Source organism: Oncorhynchus mykiss, chromosome 17, assembly GCF_057628025.1.
Source record: "Oncorhynchus mykiss isolate SJ-2025 chromosome 17, ASM5762802v1, whole genome shotgun sequence".
NCBI lineage: Eukaryota > Metazoa > Chordata > Actinopteri > Salmoniformes > Salmonidae > Oncorhynchus > Oncorhynchus mykiss.
The window spans coordinates 11,285,887-11,306,522 of record NC_143038.1 but is presented as its reverse complement, the minus strand read 5'-3'; the positions used below and the strand labels follow the sequence as shown (position 1 = coordinate 11,306,522).

At 44.7% G+C, this 20,636-nt stretch overlaps 2 protein-coding genes across 2 annotated transcripts; one reads left to right on the top strand and one right to left on the bottom strand.

Moving 5' to 3' along the window:
- Positions 1 to 1,726: 1,726 nt before the first annotated feature.
- Positions 1,727 to 11,287, bottom strand: cygb2 (cytoglobin 2). Its single transcript, XM_021568067.3, has 3 exons — positions 10,688 to 11,287; positions 4,197 to 4,428; positions 1,727 to 3,922 (listed from the first exon to the last, which is right to left on the bottom strand). The coding sequence occupies exons 1-3, from the start codon at positions 10,834 to 10,836 to the stop codon at positions 3,758 to 3,760; spliced, it is 546 nt and encodes a 181-aa protein (XP_021423742.2). The 5' UTR covers positions 10,837 to 11,287; the 3' UTR covers positions 1,727 to 3,757.
- A 6,123-nt stretch (positions 11,288 to 17,410) lies between these two features.
- si:dkey-45d16.4 (uncharacterized) lies at positions 17,411 to 20,579 on the top strand. Its single transcript, XM_021568066.3, has 4 exons — positions 17,411 to 17,535; positions 18,443 to 18,707; positions 18,852 to 19,054; positions 19,542 to 20,579. The coding sequence occupies exons 1-4, from the start codon at positions 17,502 to 17,504 to the stop codon at positions 19,877 to 19,879; spliced, it is 840 nt and encodes a 279-aa protein (XP_021423741.1). The 5' UTR covers positions 17,411 to 17,501; the 3' UTR covers positions 19,880 to 20,579.
- Positions 20,580 to 20,636: the final 57 nt, after the last annotated feature.

Here is a 20,636-nt window from a genome sequence, read left to right as displayed (position 1 = left end):
GGAATTTAAAAAAGGATGCCTTCTTTTTGAAGCTCCCACTGGTGCCCTTTTGATAAAGAACATTGCTCTGAGCATCAACCAGCGAACAGGCACGTCCGTTAATCATTGATAAATGACATTTACATCTCATTATTGAATTAGCAGAGTGAAACAGAGGGACTCGCAAACCCAGTACCTCTGGGCACCTGTAGGCAAGAGGTCCTGTGTGCTATTTCAGTCTTCTGCACCATAGGAGAGAAGGGGAGGGAAGAGAAATAGCCTAGCCTGGTCCCAGATCTGTTTTTGCTCTTGCGAATTAAATTGCTCATTGTCAATGGGTGACAAGGAGTTGACATGATAGCACAAACAGATCTGGGACCAGGCTACTTCTCTTAGACTGGCGCTCTAAGAGAAGAGAATAGAGAACTGAGTAGAATTGACAAACTCATAGGAAATGCTGCACAATCTTGGAAGATGGCGCCGAAGAACATTGTTGACGTTTTACATTCTCCCAACCAAATGGGCTATTTTGTTCATTTTTATTGTGTATATAATGTTACTGCTACCGTCTCTTATGACCGAAAACAACTTCTGGATATCAGAACAGTGATTACTCACCGCGGACTGGAATAAACTTTTTGCTTTAAAGAGTCAGATGAGAAGGATATCCTGCTTTCACTGGAACAGGGCCGCAGATCGGGCAGCCTTCTGAGAATCCGTAGGCAAGCGAGTAAACTGCCACTGACAGCGTTCTTTTTGCTAACGTGCAATCATTGGAAAATAAAATTGATGACCTACAATTAAGATTATCCTACCAACGAGACATCAAAAACTAACATCTTATGTTTCACCGAGACTTGGCTGAACAACGATATGAACGATATAGAGCTAGTGGGATTTTCCATGCATTGTCAGAACAGAGACGCTACCTCTGGTAAGACGAGGGGTGGGTGGTGTGTCTATTTGTCAATAACAGCTGGTGCGCGATGTCTAATATTAAAGAAGTCTCGAGGTATTGCTCGCCTGAGGTAGAGTACCTTATGATAAGCTGTAGACCACACTATCTAACAAGAGAGTTCTCATCTATATTATTCGTAGCCATCTATTTACCACCACAGAACGAAGCTGGCACTAAGACCGCTCTCAACCAACTCTATAAGGCCATTAGCAAAGAAGAAAATGCTCACCCAGAAGCGGCACTCCTAGTGGCCGGGGACTTTAATGCAGGCAAACTTAAATTAGTTTACCAAATTTTTACCAGCATGTCACATGTGCAACCAGAGAAAAATAAATTCTAGACCACCTTTACTCCACACACAGAGATGCATACAAAGCTCTCCCCCGCCCTCCATTTGGCAAATCTAACCATAGTTCTATCCTCCTGATTTCTGCTTACAAGCAACAACTAAAACAGGAAGTACCAGTGACTTGGAAGTGGTCAGATGGCGCGGCTGCTACACTACAGGAGTGTTTTGCTAGCACAGACTGGAATATTTTCCGGGATTCATCCAATGGCAGTTGAGGAGTATACCACCTCAGTCATCGGCTTCATCAATAAGTGCATCGACGACGTCGTCCCTAAATGTCAGGAATTGTGAAAAACTGAGTTTAAATGTATTTGGCAAAGGTGTATGTAAACTTCCGACTTCAACTGTACACTCTTGGTAGATATATTCCAGACACATTCAAATACATAAAACCTACAGTATATGGTCACACATTAAAAGACAGGTCACCCCCCTGAAACAAGTGTAGGTAATTATCACTTTATTGACAGTCATTGATAGTTCATTTCCACAGGTCTGCAAAGGTACACGTCTGTAGTAGGCTGTGCAAACATGCTAAAACAGCACAAAACCACTCCCACTCCCCCAGTCAACAAATGTATATAATCTCAGTCATACACAGTATTCCAAATACATATACAGATAATCATTTTGTTTTCTATATTTAGAAAAATATAAAGTCCAAGCTTTAAAACTGAATGACAAAAAAAGAAAATCACAAACGTCACAAAGTCCCAGATGTCGTATATGATGTCTACAAATGCTTAAGTGTGTGTGTGTGTGTATGTGTGTGTGTGTGTTCACGAGAGACTGTCAGGGAGGAAAACTCTGCAGATGGAGGGTACGAGCTTATAGCTGAAGGGAGAAAAAAGATTATGTAGCCATTTTGTGAATTATGGGTGACAAGGGTTTAATAAACAACCTGTCGGGGTGACTCAGGCCTAACACAAATACTCCTCCATCCCGAGCTACTCGGAGGAACAGAGGAGCCTGACCTCTAACGGGGTTGTACTCAAGATCTGACGTCAAATGTTTTGCTAACAGTGTGAGACTGGTGCGTGTATCGTACTGTAGGTGTAATGGGAGAGAGACTTTATTATATACAACAACTTCTACAGTAATCCACCTCATTTCCTCTCATCTACAGCCACTTGTCTCTTGCTGAATGAGTTTGTCATGTTGTGTTAGCTCGACTTCCTGTGGCGGTTATTTATCAGCCATGTAAGCCTACTGTATATCCTTCATCTCGTAACATTACTGCTGGCCTCCAAAGGAACAACAAAGGAGAAGGCAGTAGAATTATATTATATTATTACCCAAGTAGCCATGGTAGCAAAGCAGATAGAGGGATGATTTCTCTCAGAATTTGGCCAGGGGAAAGAAAGGATGAGAGAGTAGGGGAGATATTTGATGAATGACCAGAAGAGGAAGAGCGGAGCCCCATTACTTCCTCATTAATGGTAAATGACAAAGCCGAGAGGGACCAGAGCGCAGGAGTTACCATCAGAGACACAGAGGAGATTGGATCTAAAGTGACATTCAAAATCCATTTGTAGTGTATTCAGGGAAAAGTCGGGAGCAGGGCTCCAACTTGTGTCATCGTATTGTACATGCCAACCCAACATGGTTTAAACTGTACCAAAGTGTCTAGACCTCTTGGTAGGGTTGTAGAGTGCTTAGTATATTAGATTTGGTCGATATGAATATTTTTTCTTACCCCAGTGGTTCAGAGGTAAAAGATATACTGATGCTACGTTGTATTTCCAGAGACCTCCGGAGTCAGTTTCTTAATGAGGAAATGTAAACCAAGTAAATGCTCTGTAAATATTAGCATACGGGGGGTCAAAGTTGGCAGAGCAGTGTATGTGTGTGATTGTATGTGTGTGCTCGTGCGTGCATGCATGCTTATAAAGAGGAGATGATACTCTAACAGTGGTCTGTCAGCCAGTGGCTCTATCCCATCACTTTGAAACTGTTTAAAATAGCCAATTGCCGTATGGACAGGGTGTTAGCAGATGTTAGCAGATGGTTGTGTTTGTATAGTGCATGAGATGGGCATGGAAAGAGACGTGTATTTGGGAATCCAAGGTGGCATACTTTCAGTGAGCAACAAAACTCCCTAAAATGGAGCCCTTAGTTCCCTTGAAAACATTGAAGATTTACAATACTACAATGAGTGTTGAATGAGGGCATAAGAGAATACACACACTCACTTACTGTACGCTATACAGACAACATCCCAGGAGCTATACAGACAACACCTCAGGGGCTATACAGTAAAGTACACACAACGAGTCAGTAGGGAGAGGGGAACGACTCCCCCAAAAGTTGAACACAACAAGATATTCTATGAACAGTCTCAGCCCTAAAAATCACCTTCCTCCATCCCTGTTCCTTTCATTTTTTCTTGGACAGGGGCATTACAGAGACCAAACTTCCCCTTCAGGATCCATACAGACCGTCACAGCCCTGCACTCCCCTGCTATCGCCCCTCACACTGCCGAGCTGGAGAGCTGCACCCAGCCAACCTCTGTGTAGGCACCCGTCACATGCCAGTACACCGTCCCCATCAGTTTGGTCCACACCATTTGCACTTCTGCTGTGAAGAACTCTGGGAAGTCCTCCGAGAACACCTCCAGCATTACACCACACAGGATCTGAGAGATGGAGAAAGGGAGGAAGTGAGATCGACAATGAGGAAAAAAGTAAGAGGAAGAGGATGGTAAGATGTAAGTAAAAATAAAAATTGGTAGATGAAGAAAGAGAGAGGAGTTAAAATGGAGGAGAGCAATCTCATCTAAAAAAACACCCTCAAAGCCTTTCCAGTTGGCCTCAACTTGAAACAGAGAGCAACGCAACTTCCGTCCTCTCCACTCGAAACCTTTCAGAGGGTCATTGGGGACCATTAACACAAACAAGCCAGGCCCTCACCTTAAAGTACATAGGCTCCACCTTGTGTTTGACAGCATGCGCCTTGCCCACCAGAGCCAGAACAGAGGACACTTTCTCTGGGTCGTGGAGGTTCTCCACCACCGTGTTGATGGCGCTCATCACCCGGCGGGCGTGGTGCCTCAGCTGGACACTGCGCTCCATCTCCTCTGGGTCATCCATGTCCTGAAACTGGCTGAAGTACTGCTTGGCCGATGGGAAGTTCACAAAGAACCTGGAGGACAGAAGAGCAATAACATTCATACTCTGTGACTTTCCTGGAACTTCTAGTGACAAGGTGTATCTATGGCTCTGGGTAAAAGTTAGTGTACTCATAATACCCACAGAACGACCGTGCAATCAAACAATATCAGGGGAAGTCCAAGAAACTGGGGGACAAAAGAGACCGGGTTAGAGTTTGTACAGAGCCATGGTGGTACGAAGCAAGCACAGCTTACGTGGATATCATCCATGCTGGTTTCAGTTGTTCCAGGACAATGATATTCTAGTAAGACAATAACACTCTTATTTGAATGTCCTCATCATCCACACAGAGCAAAGCAGAAGACATCAACATGCCTACAGGCAATCGAATGATGTCAGTGCACAAATGAAGGATGAATAATATGTCAGTTAATACCCTCGGCAAAAGTCACTGAAATGGCTGGAATCGGCACTAGTGGGGAATATGTACGCTTCATAACATTTGATCGAAGCGTTCAAGCGTGAAGATTTCTGAATCTGGTCATTGAATGGGACGCCCTGCGGCCATAAAGTCACGCGAGTTAATAAAACATTTCCAGAGACATTATCGCTCATTGTAATGTGTGACCTAGAGCTAATGAAAACTACCCAAAGTTTTCAAAGTGCACAATGTGCCTCAAGTTGTAATCAGCCTCGTTAACATAGCCTCATCTGCACCTAGGTGATTGGGTTTACTTATCACGTGTCACGACTTGGGCTTACGACTCAGGTCTCTTTGACGTCCTGCGAGTGGAGTGTTTACGTCCTGCGAGTGGAGTGTTAACGTCCTGCGAGTGGAGTGTTAACGTCCTGCGAGTGGAGTGTTTACGTCCTGCGAGTGGAGTGTTTACGTCCTGCGAGTGGAGTGTTTACGTCCTGCGAGTGGAGTGTTTACGTCCTGCGAGTGGAGTGTTAACGTCCTGCGAGTGGAGTGTTTACGTCCTGCGAGTGGAGTGTTTACGTCCTGCGAGTGGAGTGTTTACGTCCTGCGAGTGGAGTGTTTACGTCCTGCGAGTGGAGTGTTTACGTCCTGCGAGTGGAGTGTTTACGTCCTGCGAGTGGAGTGTTTACGTCCTGCCAGTGGAGTGTTTACGTCCTGCCAGTGGAGTGTTAACGTCCTGCCAGTGGAGTGTTAACGTCCTGCCAGTGGAGTGTTTACGTCCTGCCAGTGGAGTGTGCTTCTCATGACTTCTCCCAACTACTTGGAGCCTTGGAGAATCTGCTCCGGGCGCCAACAACACGCAACGCGGGATGATTGACAGGCGGGAGCGGTACAGTGGTGCTGATGAGGCGAGGAGCATTAAGATATTTACGTTTCTTTGAGTACAATTAGAGGCAGGTCCTGCTGGGGACCGGAGGAGCGAGACGGGTGGCAGTCGATGTTCCTCTCGGAGCAATTCACCCGCGGTGACTGTGCGTAGGAGGTTTCCTCTGCCTGAATGCTTTGGCATTGATTATGAGCCACATAACAATACCTGCCATACACAGCGATGAAAGATGATTTTTTTTTTTTTAACTCAATGTCCTGTGACTGCTTTGTCATCTACAAAAGTGACAGTAGATACCAGCCTTGCATGTCCTAAAGTGCTTTTGTCAAGTCCTTCCCTCCCTAGTCACTGATACTCTATATCCTGCAGAACTACACACTTGTCCTGAATGGAAAATAATGGAACTTCAAAAGGAAGAGCACCTCTCTGAGGATTACTTGACTTCACACAGGGTACTATGACTGATGTGTGTGCCGTCTATGGACTCATTTGAACTGCACGTTATTATTTAGGGCCCATTTCTCCAACCACCCTAAAATGTAAGCTGAGAGAATGGGAATCGCCCAGCTCTGTTATGATTGAGGTCTACAGTTTTTACGTCCCCACCGCTGAGACTGACCACGTCAGGGCACCTCAATTAGCGGCTGTGTATTTTTGCCGACAAGACTATAATGAAGTTTCCACAAGCTTACAAAGCGGTGCACTGCTCGTACAGGGAGATATGTGGGGGATATTTTTAGATTTTTGACTCTGCTCTCACCCTTTCTGGCGAAAGCACAGCATGCTGTATATGTAAACAAATGAATAATTGAAACACACACACACACACACATACACTCTCATCTTGTTTCACCCCTGACCCAATTTGACTCGTGTAGTTGCTTTACACCAGTGCGGCTGACTGGGTACGAGGGTTTAGTTATTCAGCGTTGGTTAGGTTTGGCCCCTGGCAGCAGCGCTACACTACACTACACTGCATCCCCGCAGATCCTGTGACATGCTATGCTATGCTATGCTACGCTAAAGAGGCGCCTGCTTGCCCATAGCTGTCCCCAAGCCAAGCTCTCCCAGCTGTCGCTGCTTCACTTTGTCTTTGAAACAACAAGGGACACTAGCGTGTTGTTCCTTGCAGATAAACATGAAAGTCCCTTAGAGCTGTGTGAGGAAAGGACTTTTTTTCTTAGAAGTCAGAAATTAAGGACTTTTTTTCGTATACCTTGCCAATCCTCTTCAGGGACCACTTTATAGGTACAAGAGTACTGTGCAATATACTGTTAAATATACAAACGGTGTATATCCACTTTTATATCTGCATGTATATTTCTACATCTCTATAATGCAAGACTGTTAAAACATTTGCCCTGAACGCCTAACACAACCAGAACCAGAGAGTGAGAGTGGAGTGTCTGGAGTGTCAAAGATGCTCTCACACTGAATTCCCCCAACCTGTCGCTGCATTTCAATGAAGTCATCAAAGCAGCACCATTAGTGGTTTGTTAGTCACGTTCTAATTAGTCTTGAAGGGTTCTTTTCAGGAAGGCAACACGCTTGGAGTACTGAGAAAAACGACCTTGACAAACCTGTGCGAGCATTAGACACAGAGAGGTGGTTTTTCTTTATGGTCATTCAAAGCACCTCCGTGAAATCAAATCAAGTCACATCTCCTCGGTCATTAAGATGGACCACTTTGGAGATGTATCCATCATGCTAGTATCAGAAGCATCCAGTCACAGCCCAATACTTTTGCTCGATGTTTGGCGATTTCATTGAGCTGCCATTTGTACAGTACTCGAAATGGCCGGAGGTGGCCTCCTCATTGGTGAAATTGCATTTGTGCGCATTGATGATGACATTAGCCCAGGCTATTGTCACTGTCTATTCTTTCCGACCATCCAAGCAAAAGGATAGAAATGCAAATAGCGCCGCGTTCACATGGCGAACCATGGAAGTCAACCGAAAAGTGGAAGGCTTTGACGCAGTATCCATCCACTCTTCAACGTGTTTTCAGGATAGCTATTAGACCATTATCCATTCCACACAGATGACCTGCTTACTCGGGCCATCTGCTTGTTAATAGGAGCAGGCCAATTAGTGGTTACAGAGGGATGTTAGGGAGTGTGACATACAGTACCAGTCAAAAGTCTGGACACTCCTACTCATTCAAGGGTTTTTCTTTATTTGTACTATTTTCTACGTTGTAGAATAGTAGTGAAGACATCCAAACTATGAAATAACACATATGGAATCATGTACTAACCAAAAAAAGTGTTCAATAAATCAAAATGTATACATGATTTGAGATTCTTCAAGGTAGGCACCCTTTGCCTTGATGACAACTTTGCACATGCTTGGCATTCTCTCAACCAGCTTCACCTGGAATGCTTTTCCAAAAGTCTTGAAGGAGTTCCCACATACTCTGCGGTCCAACTCATTCCAAACCATCTCAATTGGTTGAGGTTGGGTGATTGTGGAGACCAGGTCATCTGATGCAGCACTCCATCACACTCCTACTTGGTCAAATAGCCCTTACACAGCCTGGAGGTGTGTTGGGTCATTGTCCAGTTGAAAAACAAGTGATAGTCCCACTAAGCGCAAACCAGATGGGATGGCATATTGCTGCAGAATGCTGTGGTATCTTAAGTGTGCCTTGAATTCTAAATAAATCACAGAAAGTGTCACCATGAAGGCCTGATTCACGCAGTCTCCTCTGAACAGTTGATGTTGAGATGTGTCTGTCACTTGAACTCTGTGAAGCATTTATTTGGGCTACAATTTCTGAGGCTGGTAACCCTAATTAACTTATCCTCTGCAGCAGAGGTAACTCTGTGTTTTTCTTTCCTGTAGTGGTCCTCATGAGAGCCAGTTTCATCATAGCGCTTGATGGTTTTTGCGATTGCACTTGAAGAAACTTTAAAAGTTCTTGACATTTTACACATTGACTGACCTTCATGTCTTAAAGTAATGATTGACTGTTGTTTCTCTTTGCTCATTTGTGCTGTTCTTGCCATAATATGGACTTGATCTTTTATCAAATAGGGCTATCTTCTGTATACCACCACTACATAGTCACAACACAGCTGATTGGCTCAAATGCATTAAGAAGGAAAGAAATTCCACAAATGAACTTTTATCAAGGCACACCTGTTATTTGAAATGCATTCCAGGTGACTACCTCATGAAGCTGGTTGAGAGAATGCCAAGAGTGTGCAAAGTTGTCATCAAGGCAAAGGGTGGCTACCTTGAAGTGGCTACCTTCAAATAAAGCATATTTTTTTGGTTACTACATGATTCCATGTGTGTTATTTCCATGTGTTATTATTTTTGATGTCTTCACTATTATTCTACAATGTAGAAAATAATACAAATAAAGAAAAACCCTTTAATGAGTAGGTGTGTCCAAACTTTGACTGGTACTGTAGGTGCAGATGAGAAGCTTTGCACTCAGGAGGATCATCAGACCCAGCAGAGCATTCAAGCCTGGGCATGTCAAGAGAGCCTGTGATCTTGATGTCAAGGGACAGAGAGAAATGAAAGATAGAAAGAAAGAGACATAGGGAATAGGGAATGGGAGGGAGACTGAGGAAAGCAAGAGAAAGAAAGTGAGGGAGATAGAGGAACAGATATGGAGAATGAGAGAGAGACAGTGAAGTGCCAAAGCTTGTTGCTGTTAACCACAGATAAGAATGCCACACACATGCACGTATGTACTCACTCACTCACTCACTCACTCACACACTCACACACTCACACACTCACACACTCACACACTCACACACACACACACACACACACACACACACACACACACACGGGGAGAGAGAGAGAGAAAGAGACAACTCTACACACTCTCTGCCCTCAGAGCTTTCCCTAAGGGACTATCTTGTCGCTCCCACCCAAAATCAGAGCACATCCCTGCCTTAGCGACGCCACGCTGTCCGTTTTAACGAGCCCTCTCGGTATTCCATGTGGAACACGGAGACAACACTGGGACAACACTGAGACAACACTGAGACGAAAGTCAAACGCATCCCAGCTCAGTCACACAGCGACTCTTTGTTCAGACGCAGAGCCTCAGCATTAAGACCAACACAGACATACAAACAAAGTGACAGACAACTTGTAATATTAGAATTCAATAAATAAAGAATAATAAGCAGTCATCCAGGTGCCACAGAAGGGTACCTGCTAAACTGGTGCTTCAAGTCTAGAGTGAAGATGTGACAGGTAAAAGATGTGAAATAGGTGTAAAGCATCAACTGAATAGCTAGAACAGGAATGTCTGCCTCAGACAGAATGACATTTAAGCAGAAACGTGTGCTCTCCCTCAATTATAGTGTCTTACAATAATAGCCCGTTGAATGAAGAGTGCTTCTGAGAAATTGCTTTTTAATGAGGACAGAGGTGAGTGAATGAGAGCAGAATTGTCTCTGTGTGTATGTGGTCTGTGCAGTGTGGACTCAATCTCCCTGCCTTTTCCAGAGCCTGCTGTGGGATTTCATAGAAATGTATGAGCCCCCTCCAATCTGCACAAATCTATGGAAACCACACATCCAGCCGTGCTCAGGTGCAGTAAACATCAATGGAAATCTGTGTCTCTTTGTTGGTCAAGTCTAGTCCCAATTAACCCCAATCACCCTCCACTCACAACTTTTTTTGCCCAAACTTTTCTATGACTGATAAGATGCTGTACATGAGAACGTACTTTTTTAAAATTGTAGACCCCATCTCTGAGGACCCCCCCCCCCCTCCCATCTGGTCCCACCAGCTACACAAACCTTAAGAGGACTCCACGTACCTTATGAGGACCACCAGCCACAACACTATGAGGACTCTAAGCCCCACGTACTTAATGAGGACCATCAACCCTTAATGTGCCTGAGGAGGACCTCCAGCCCCACCACAATGGCGACCAACAGCCCCATCACTGTGGAGACCAACAACCCCACCACTATGAGGACCCCCCCCCCCCACCTGACCACATACCTTATGAGGACCGACACGCCCACGTCCTCGCAGTTCTCGTATACGTGTACCCAGGTGTTCTGGATGATCTCCCGCTCGGGATCGGTCAGTGGCTCGGCCCGCTCCCCGCGCTCCATCGTCTCTCCTCCTACGTCTCTTGGCGACTCCATCCGAGACGACCTCCGCCGCAGCAGCTCGGAGGCTCCCGGCAGCAGCGAGCGGGGGAGGTAGGGAGCAAGGGAGGGGGGGAGGGAGAGGGAGAGCTGTGAACCCACGGCGACGGAGACGGAGGGATGGAGGAGAGAGAGAGACGGAGCAGCCGTGAACGCTACCCACCCACCCCCCACCAAAACCACCACTCTCTCCCTTCGCTCTCCTCTCCTCCAAAACTCCTCCACTGTTAATACCAATTCTTCTTTTTATGCCCCTCACTGGTTCTCTCTTTCTTTGTTTCTTTGTATCTTTCCTTCTCTAGTAGGGGAGCTGTCTTCCCTCTGAACTTCTGTGTTTGTGAGGACCTGATGGAATGACGGAGGGAGTGGGAGAGAGGGGTGGAGAGAAAAGAGAGGGGGTGGGGAGAGACAGAGAGAGGGGGTAGAATAGAGAGCATCTAGGATCTCTGTATTGTCCTCCCGCCTTCCTCTCACACACTTTCCTCTCTCTCCCTCCTTCCCCCCCCCCTTTCTCTCTCTCTTTCTCGCTTTCATTTTGTCTACCTAATGTGCACGCACACGCAAACACATGCACGCACACACACACACATGTATGCACACACATGCACGTGCATGCATGCACATACACACGCACACAGGTCCTAGATGATCTCTATTCTACCTCCTCTCTTTTCTCTCCACCCCTGTCTCCCACTCTCTCCATCATTCCATCAGGTCCTCACAAACACAGAGGTTCAGAGAGAAGACAGTTCCAGTACCAGAGAAGGAAAGAAACAAAGAAACGAAGAGTGTGTGTGTGCGTGTGCGCTCGTGGTGGGGTTCTGTGTCGTCTCCTGAGAGAGCCTGTATAAACTGTGACAGAAAAAGCTATAGGAAGCATCTGTCTCTCCACAGACTCTCACAGGACATTGTGCCTGACCATTTGACAGGTAAAGCAGATAGAAGAGAGAGAGAGAGAGAGAGTAAAAAAGAGAAGTTACCATTTGCATTCAGGCTATTGAGAAAGATATGAAATAAATAATGGAGGTCAAGAAATCTCCACTCACAACTTTTTTGCCCAAACTTTTCTATGCCTGATAAGATGCTGCACATGAGAACGTCATTTTTTAAATTGTACTCCACTAAAATTGTAGACCCCCATTCCCATCTCTGAGGACCCCCCCCGCCCTCCGGTCCCACCAGCTACACAAACCTATGAGGACTCCCTGATAAGGGAGGTTAAACATGAATTAAAATGATATGTCATAGAGTATTTACTTCTCGCTGATTCAATTGTATTGGATGTAATGATTCATAAAAAAACTTGATGAAACCATTCAAAAGTAAATTCAACAAAAGCCTTGGATCGCCTGGTTTGAAATTACACTTTGATTTGTGCAATGCAGACAGACCAACACAAGACGATTGAAGAAACCTGCTACTGAAGGGGTCAATCTGCGTTGAAGATATTGAGAATTCCACATTTGACATTCTCTCAGTGGCTCGCCATAGCCAGAGACGGTTGATAAACTGCTGGCTAGACAAAAGGGGGGGGGGGGGGGGGGCTACGGTGACAGTTTTATTGTGCCATGGAGTCTATAGAAAAAGCCTGCCTGCCGTTGAGATAGAGCTGTCACAGCATTTGAAAGGTGACAGATGTATGCACAAAGCCAAGTGTGGCATCCATCAACACTACACTGAATTGCACACTAATGTCTGTCAGACTTTCCACGTGCCACTTTGGCTGCTTTTACACAGGCAGCCCAATTCTGATCTTTTGCCCAATTATTAGCTTATATATTATTATATTATATTACCTTATATCCTTCCTGTTTGGCCCTGTCCGGGGGTGTCCTCGGAGTGGGCCACAGTGTCTCCTGACCCCTCCTGTCTCAGCCTCCAGTATTTATGCTGCAGTAGTTTATGTGTCGGGGGGCTAGGGTCAGTTTGTTATATCTGGAGTACTTCTCCTGTCCTATTCGGTGTCCTGTGTGAATCTAAGTGTGCGTTCTCTAATTCTCTCCTTCTCTCTTTCTCTCTCTCGGAGGACCTGAGCCCTAGGACCATGCCCCAGGACTACCTGACATGATGACTCCTTGCTGTCCCCAGTCCACCTGGCTGTGCTGCTGCTCCAGTTTCAACTGTTCTGCCTTATTATTATTCGACCATGCTGATCATTTATGAACATTTGAACATCTTGGCCATGTTCTGTTATAATCTCCACCCGGCACAGCCAGAAGAGGACTGGCCATCCCACATATGCTCTCTCTAATTCTCTCTTTCTTTCTCTCTCTCGGAGGACCTGAGCCCTAGGACCATGCCCCAGGAATACCTGACATGATGACTCCTTGCTGTCCCCAGTCCACCTGACTGTGCTGCTGCTCCAGTTTAAACTATTCTGCCTTATTATTATTCGACCATGCTGGTCATTTATGAACATTTGAACATCTTGACCATGTTTTGTTATAATCTCCACCCGGCACAGCCAGAAGAGGACTGGCCACCCCACATAGCCTGGTTCCTCTCTAGGTTTCTTCCTAGGTTTTGGCCTTTCTAGGGAGTTTTTCCTAGCCACCGTGCTTCTTCACCTGCATTGCTTGCTGTTTGGGGTTTTAGGCTGGGTTTCTGTACAGCACTTTGAGATATCAGCTGATGTACGAAGGGCTATATAAAATAAATTTGATTGATTGATTAGCAAAAGCTCTGATCTGATTGGTCATAAAGATCCGAAGTAGGATGCCTGTGTAAATGCAGCCTTAGGGTGAGCAAATATAAGTCTGTGATATAGGGCTTTGTCAAAACCTATATGGACATAATTAAATAACCACCGTCTCATATACATACAGAATACACTGTTCATAGCATAGTATGCGTATAAAGAATTTTCTACTGTGGGAATATAAAGTTATTGGACACTAACATCTACTGTAACACAAAGCATATTGCCAATTGGCAAAGGTTTGTTCAAAATCTCACTAGATTATGAAGACCAAGTCACAGACTACTCATACATGTACTGTATAAAGCATTTGTACTGTGCAAATGTAGCTTTTGCCAAGTTAGCGTCTATGATGATGGTGTATGATAGTATTCATATTATCGCCTCTCCATCTCAGACCTTGCAGGAAGTAAGCAACATGTACACTGACGCTTCGAACACACCGACAGGCGTCATTGGGAAAAATAGTACGCAGCATCTGGATATGTGTCGCAACAAAAGTTCAACATTCACCTTCTGCTACCATTTCTGTCAATCCGTCTACGCATACAGTTTGACGCATACGTTCGATAAATCCAACGTATGCACAACACAGAACGCTCATCAACGCAAGGCAAACGCAGCGTTTCATTGGAAATTGGGGTGTACCAAAATGCAATGATGCTGTCGGTGTGATCGAAGCGTGAGTGTAAAAAAACATTAGGAAGGCATGCTCTTCCCATGACATAGACTGACCAGGTGAAAGCTCTGATCCCTTATTGATGTCACCTGTTAAATCCACTTCAATTAGTGTAGATCAGGGGTCCCCAACCTTTTCTAGCATGAGAGCTCATTTTAAAATGTTTAACATATCGCGAGCGACACATTTTTTTGTTGTTGTTGCTTGCTGCTCATTCTTCTCTACTCCTCCATGCAACTCTTCCCTGGGTCCTTTTTACGCTAATGCTACTCTCTGTTCATAATATATGCATAGTCACTTTAACCATACCTACATGTACATACTACCTCAATAAGCCTGACTAACCGGTGTCTGTATATAGCCTTGCTACTCTTATTTTCAAATGTATTTTTTACTGTTGTTTTATTATTATTAGATTTTGTTTTTTTTCACTCTTAAAATGACAATTGTTGATAGAGAAACAACTAAATTGGATGTTCTGAGTCCATGTCAATGCTTAAATCACATCAGAAGGAAAACAAATGGGTCTGGAAGAACACTAACACATTTTGTGATGAATGTGCCATCTAATGTGCTTGTGTAGCAGTGGTTCTCTACTGCTGCTGCACATTTCATGGCAAAGTTTGCAACTAACGAATAATAGATACAAATTATATACTTTTGCCAGGTAAGCCTACTTTGCAGTTAACATTTAACCTCTACAGGATCAGTCCCCCCGCATAACGGTTGAGCTAATGTAGGCTAATGTGATTAGCATGAGGTTGTAAGTAACAATAACATTTCCCAGGACATAGACATACCTGATATGGGCAGAAAGCTTGGCCTTTCTCTTGCATTTCAAAGAAGATGGAACAAAAAACAAAAAAACTAATGCATGTTTTTTTCTTTGTATTATCTTTTACCAGATCTAATGTGTTATATTCTCCTACATTAATTTCACATTTCCACAAATTTCAAAGTGTTTCCTTTCAAATGGAATCAAGGAATCAGTACATCACTGGGGCCAAGCTTCCTGCCATCCATGACCTATACAATAGGCAGTGACAGATGAAAGCCCAGAAAATAGTCAGAGACTCCAGTCCCCCAAGTTATAGAATGTTTTCTCTGCTACCCGGTACCGGAGCGCCAAGTCTAGGACCAAAAGGCTCCTCAACAGCTTCTACCCCCAAGCCATAAGACTGCTGAAGAATTAATACAATCGCCACCGGACTATTTACATTGACCCCCCTCCCTTTTGTACACTTCTGCTACTCGCTGTTTATTATCTATGCATAGTCACTTCACCCCCACCTACATGTACAGATTACCTTTACTAGCCTGTACCCCCGCACACTGACTCGGTACCGGTGCACCCTGTATATAACCTCAGTATTGTTATTCTCATTGTGTGACTTTATTATTACTTCTTATTTGAGTCTACTTGAACCGCACTGTCGGTTAAGGGCTTGTAAGTAAGCATTTCACGGTAAAGTTTCCACTTGTTGTATTCGGGACATGTGACAAATAAAGTTTGATTTGATGAATATGCATATCCTTGCTTCAGGTCCTGAGCTACAGGCAGTCAGATTTGGGTATGTCATTATAGGCGTACATTTTTAAAAAAGGGTCAGATTCTTAATTCATTGAAAAGGTTTTGGGAGAAAGTATTTCTGTCAACCTACAAGATGGTTATCACAGAGTGATAGACACATGAGCGCACCACACAGACAGACAGGGGCAATATTGCTGGAGAAATTAATTGGAAGATATTGTGTTAGGTTTGGCTTTTTAAGCCAATAGTGGCTATCCAGGGGTGGGATAATGTCAAGTTGTGTTGATTAAATAGTAGCGGGGAGCTTAAGGGGTCTGATACTTGTGAGATTTGTTTATGACAGTTTGCGGTGGAACACGTAAAAATTGCATGTACTTTCAGAATTGTTTGGCGAGCTACTCATAGGTGGGCTACGAGCTACTGGTAGCTTATGATCGACCTGTTGGAAATCGCTGGTTTAAATGAAGAGGAGACGGGTTAAAGAATAATTTTTAAGCCTTGAGACAACTGAGACATGGATTGTGTACGTATTCCATTCTGAGGGTAAATGGGTAAAACAAAAGATTTAACTGCCTTTGAATGGGTATTGCAGTAGTACTCGACACCTTGTAGTCCATGCCCTGACGAATTGAGGCTATTCTGACGGCAAAAGGGATGCAACTCAATATTAGGTGTTCCTAATGTTTTGTACACTCAGTGTAGATGTACGTTTGTCTTCTTCAATGAGACACTGGTCAAGTAGGTCATCTCTAAGTGTCCTGAATGGCACCCTAATTCCTTACTTTTGCACTACTTTTGACCAGGGAGCACTTCTTTTGACCAGAGCCCGATGGGCACTGGTCAAAAGTAGTGCACTATATGTAGGGAGCCTATCCTAGATGTGTGTTTTTAGGAGTGTGCCTACTCTGGTCTGATGGGGAAGAGACCATTATAATGACTATTGCATAACTATTATGGTGATGTGTTATACACAGCACATTAAGCCTGTCCAATACCTCAGTAGATTTCATTAGCTCCAAGTCACTGTGACAAGACAAGTGCCTTGCGTTGGGCCAGTAACTGAAAGGTCGCTTGTTCGAATCTCCAGGCAAACTAGGTGACAAATCGGTCAATGTGCCCTTGAGCAAGGCACTTCCCCCTAATTGCTCCTGTAAGTCGCTCTGGTTAAGAGCGCCTGTCACATGACTAAAATGTGAGAGAGTTGCAGGGGGCAGAGTGACGTGTGTGTGTGTGTAAGTAAGCGAGGTGGATGGGGTCAAAAGGTGGGAGGTAAGAGACCACCTGAATAATGATGATATTCAAATGTAATTATTCAACACATAATTTCAGTAGCTCTTGACCTGGAGGGTGAATTATGACATTTGAAGTGACACTCACTCTGACTGTTTAAGGTCAATAAAAATGTATCAGATGCAGAATAGAACAATCTTATGTAGGTCAACCATGTATTCCAGATTGCCTGTTACCATGCCACAAGTGAATATGTTTTGTATCATGGATTGCACAGAGCATCCAGACCCTTTTCTCTGATGGAATTGACTTCACTTGTCAGAACATACCAGAAACTTTACGCGCGGTACTTTGACCCCATCTTGTGGACACTCCGCGGTCCTGCACAAATTTCGACTCGCCAGTTTTGCCAGATTTCCAGAGAAGTTGAGTTACACGTCAGAATGGAACCGGTACTGGTGAGTGGACGTGTACTGTGACCTCAACATTTTGTGTGTATCAGCTGATCCCGGATATATGCAGATATGGAACGTGTGGTGGAGATGGCAAATAACGGTGGTGAGCCCGACATAAACTGCTACGTCTGACATTACATATTTTATTGTTCATAAATCCATAACCAGCATTTGTCATTTTTTTATGCGGCTCGTGTGATTTTCCTGTGCGCGCGCTGGCCCATAATAAACAATGCAACATGTATACTTTAATATTCTAACTGTGTTGCCTCTGCATGGGTACCCGTGCTGCTTGCACTTGTGCCTGGAATGGCAAAGCATTTTAGCAACTATCCTACATCACCAGGCAAATAGGGGGCTTCGGCTTTTGCTTTGACTGTGAAAGTGATAATATCGGCTTTGCTTTGTATGACAGCTGATCCCCAATCGTCAACAAATAGCCTACAGGCCGTTCACAGTTAAATTACGTTTATGATTAAATACTTTGCCAGGGTTGTAATCATTATAGCCTATTCTGTTACACATCGTTTCGCCCTGTTGCAAAACCGTTTACTCCAAACGGAACCGCAAACGAGAGCTTCTCTTGGACAAATTCAAATAGAGCCCCACCCGTTTTCTTTACGCTTCCTTCTTAAACGGAATCGGTTTCCAAAATGTATACAACCCAGGTATGTTTCCCTAACATTCACCAATGTGAACCCCTTATATTCAGCCCAGTAGTTTATCTTGCAGCTCCCTATGAAACATCATGTTGAACTTCCTAGCCTATGCATCAAGATTGTATAAACTAGGCGGCCTACCAGTGGAGTTATTTCCTTACCATCTGGATTGTCTATCTAATTTCTGATGTAGCAATTGAGGAGGAACAGTCAGTGAAGCTTGAACGAGTGTTACAGGATAAGTATACTAAGGCCCAAACCTCTTGGCAAAGGTCATATGAGGATTCTATACCAATAGTCTACGACTTAGATATCGCCTCTCACTTTTTCCGTCCCCCTTCCTCTCCCCAGGTTTCTCCCTCGCCGGTCCTTCCACCACTCCCCGCAAGCGACAGGTGCGATTCTCCGCCCGCCACGACATCCTGCTGCTCCGTGAGGTCATTGCTCAGAACCCGTTCTGTTCCAAGGAGTCGGGTCGTATCTGGGCCCGTGTCGGGGAGATCATCACTGCTGCCCTGCAGGACGAGAGCTTTGAGGTGGACGCCCGGCGTTGCAGGGAGAGGACCATGCTGTTGCTGGACTACTACAAGAAGCAGGACTTCCCCAGCCTACGCAGGTTGGTCAAGACTGGCCAGAAGTTGACATTAGACATGCATACACAAGAGTCTACACAAGGCTTAATAGGAGGTATGTATTAGAAGCTGATACCCAACCCTGTGTGTCTGTGTCTGTTCATGCTTATGTGCCTGTATGTGTTCAGGTTTGGGACAGAGAGGCTGTATGCCCAGAAAGAAGACCTACTCCATGAGGTGTTGGAGCTGGAGGCAGAGAAGGGTCTTCTGGCCAGCGGGGAGAGTAAGTACCAGGATGAGGAACTCAGGAAACGAGCCCTGGAAGAGCTGGCTAGTCTACCAGAGCAGGACAAACCCATCATTATCTCCACACAAACAGGACAACCCAAAGGTAAGAACCCCATCCAAGTCTGTTAAGATCTGTGAGGTGAGAGAATAACTTAGATCTGTGATCATATCCAAAGGGGGGAAGGAAATAGGACACACACCTGAAGAGAATACTGTTATTATAGCCCTACTGTGACCAAACCAGTGGTTCTCCTGCAATTGCTTAGAATGCTCTGCCCTTGCCCCACCTAAAACAGTATTCTGCTGTTTTAGAATGCTCTGCCCTTGCCCCACCTAAAACAGTATTCTCCTGTTTTAGAATGCCCTTGCCCCACCTAAAACAGTATTCCCCTGTTTTAGGTGGCCTGCCCTTGCCCCACCTCTGTCTGTACTCAAGAGACTCTCACAGTGACATGTTTGCTCCTCCAAAAATGTTAAGAATGACTACAGACCAAAGTAATGATCACCAAAAAACGTTGACCTTTTTAGACTTTATCCTCCCCATCTCAACTATGTCCCTCTCTATTCTCTCCCCTCCCTGCCCCCTTCAGTCCCCATGACCCCAGAGCCCGAGGAGGAGCAGGAGGACCTGGCGGAGCTCTCGCTAGTCTCGGCGGCGCCCATGGCCAAGCAGCCTTGCCAATGCTGCTGCCAGACCTACTCAGAGATCCTCAGCTTCCTGGAGAAGCGCTCGGAGGCGGAACAACGACTGCGGGAGGAGGAGCTATCGCTGAGGAGGGAGGAGCTAGAGATCCAGAGGAGTAAGATCATGCTGGAGAGAGAGAGGCTGGGGGCGGAGAGGAAGGAGAGGGAGAGGAGGTTTGAGCTGGAGAGCCAGGAAAGACAGGTCATATTGGACCTGCTAAAGGAGAAGGTGCTCAAAGGATGAGAGGATTGGTGGGCTGGTGGCGGGGGGCAGGTGAGGGGCTGATATAACCCTAGGTGTATGGTGTGGACATAACATTAAGACATTGGGAGGGTGGTACCTACCTCTGGATTGCACCCTCGGTCCTTTGTTCTACGCCAATGGCCTTAGTGAAGGAATCTGCTGTGACACCCATATCCAAGTGTGGAGATCCATGCCTAGCATTGAGCTAAGCTGGATGACCGTGTTCCACAAGGACACTGTGACTAAAAAATAGGTAGCACATCCTCACACTGTACATACCCATACATTATCTTATTAAACAAACCCTTTGGTGATAGAATAACAAGCTGTTCATCAAAAGTATTTTTTTAAAGTGAAAAGACAAATTGCCAACAATTCTCCCAATGTCAATTAACTCTTCAGTCAATTCTGACTTTATGGTCATTATTATGAAGCTGTTCCTGCTGAAAATTCCAAGAAAGTACTTACATAACCTACTAATGATATGGATTGCTGCAAGCAATTTAGAAACTGTATTTGTCAATTGAGGAAAGAGTGAAGAAAAGTTTAAATACTGTATGTCGGCTAATTAGATTTCTAGGAAATATGACAAAGTTGTGTAACAATGTTTTACTTATTTGTATTGTATTGAATTACATATGACCTACCGTTTCCCTTGAAATACCACTTTTTAAGCATTTAAAACAGAATATGTTACCTACATGTTTCTTCTTCATAATAACTTATTACTTTAGCGACTCTTTACGCCTTTTGACGC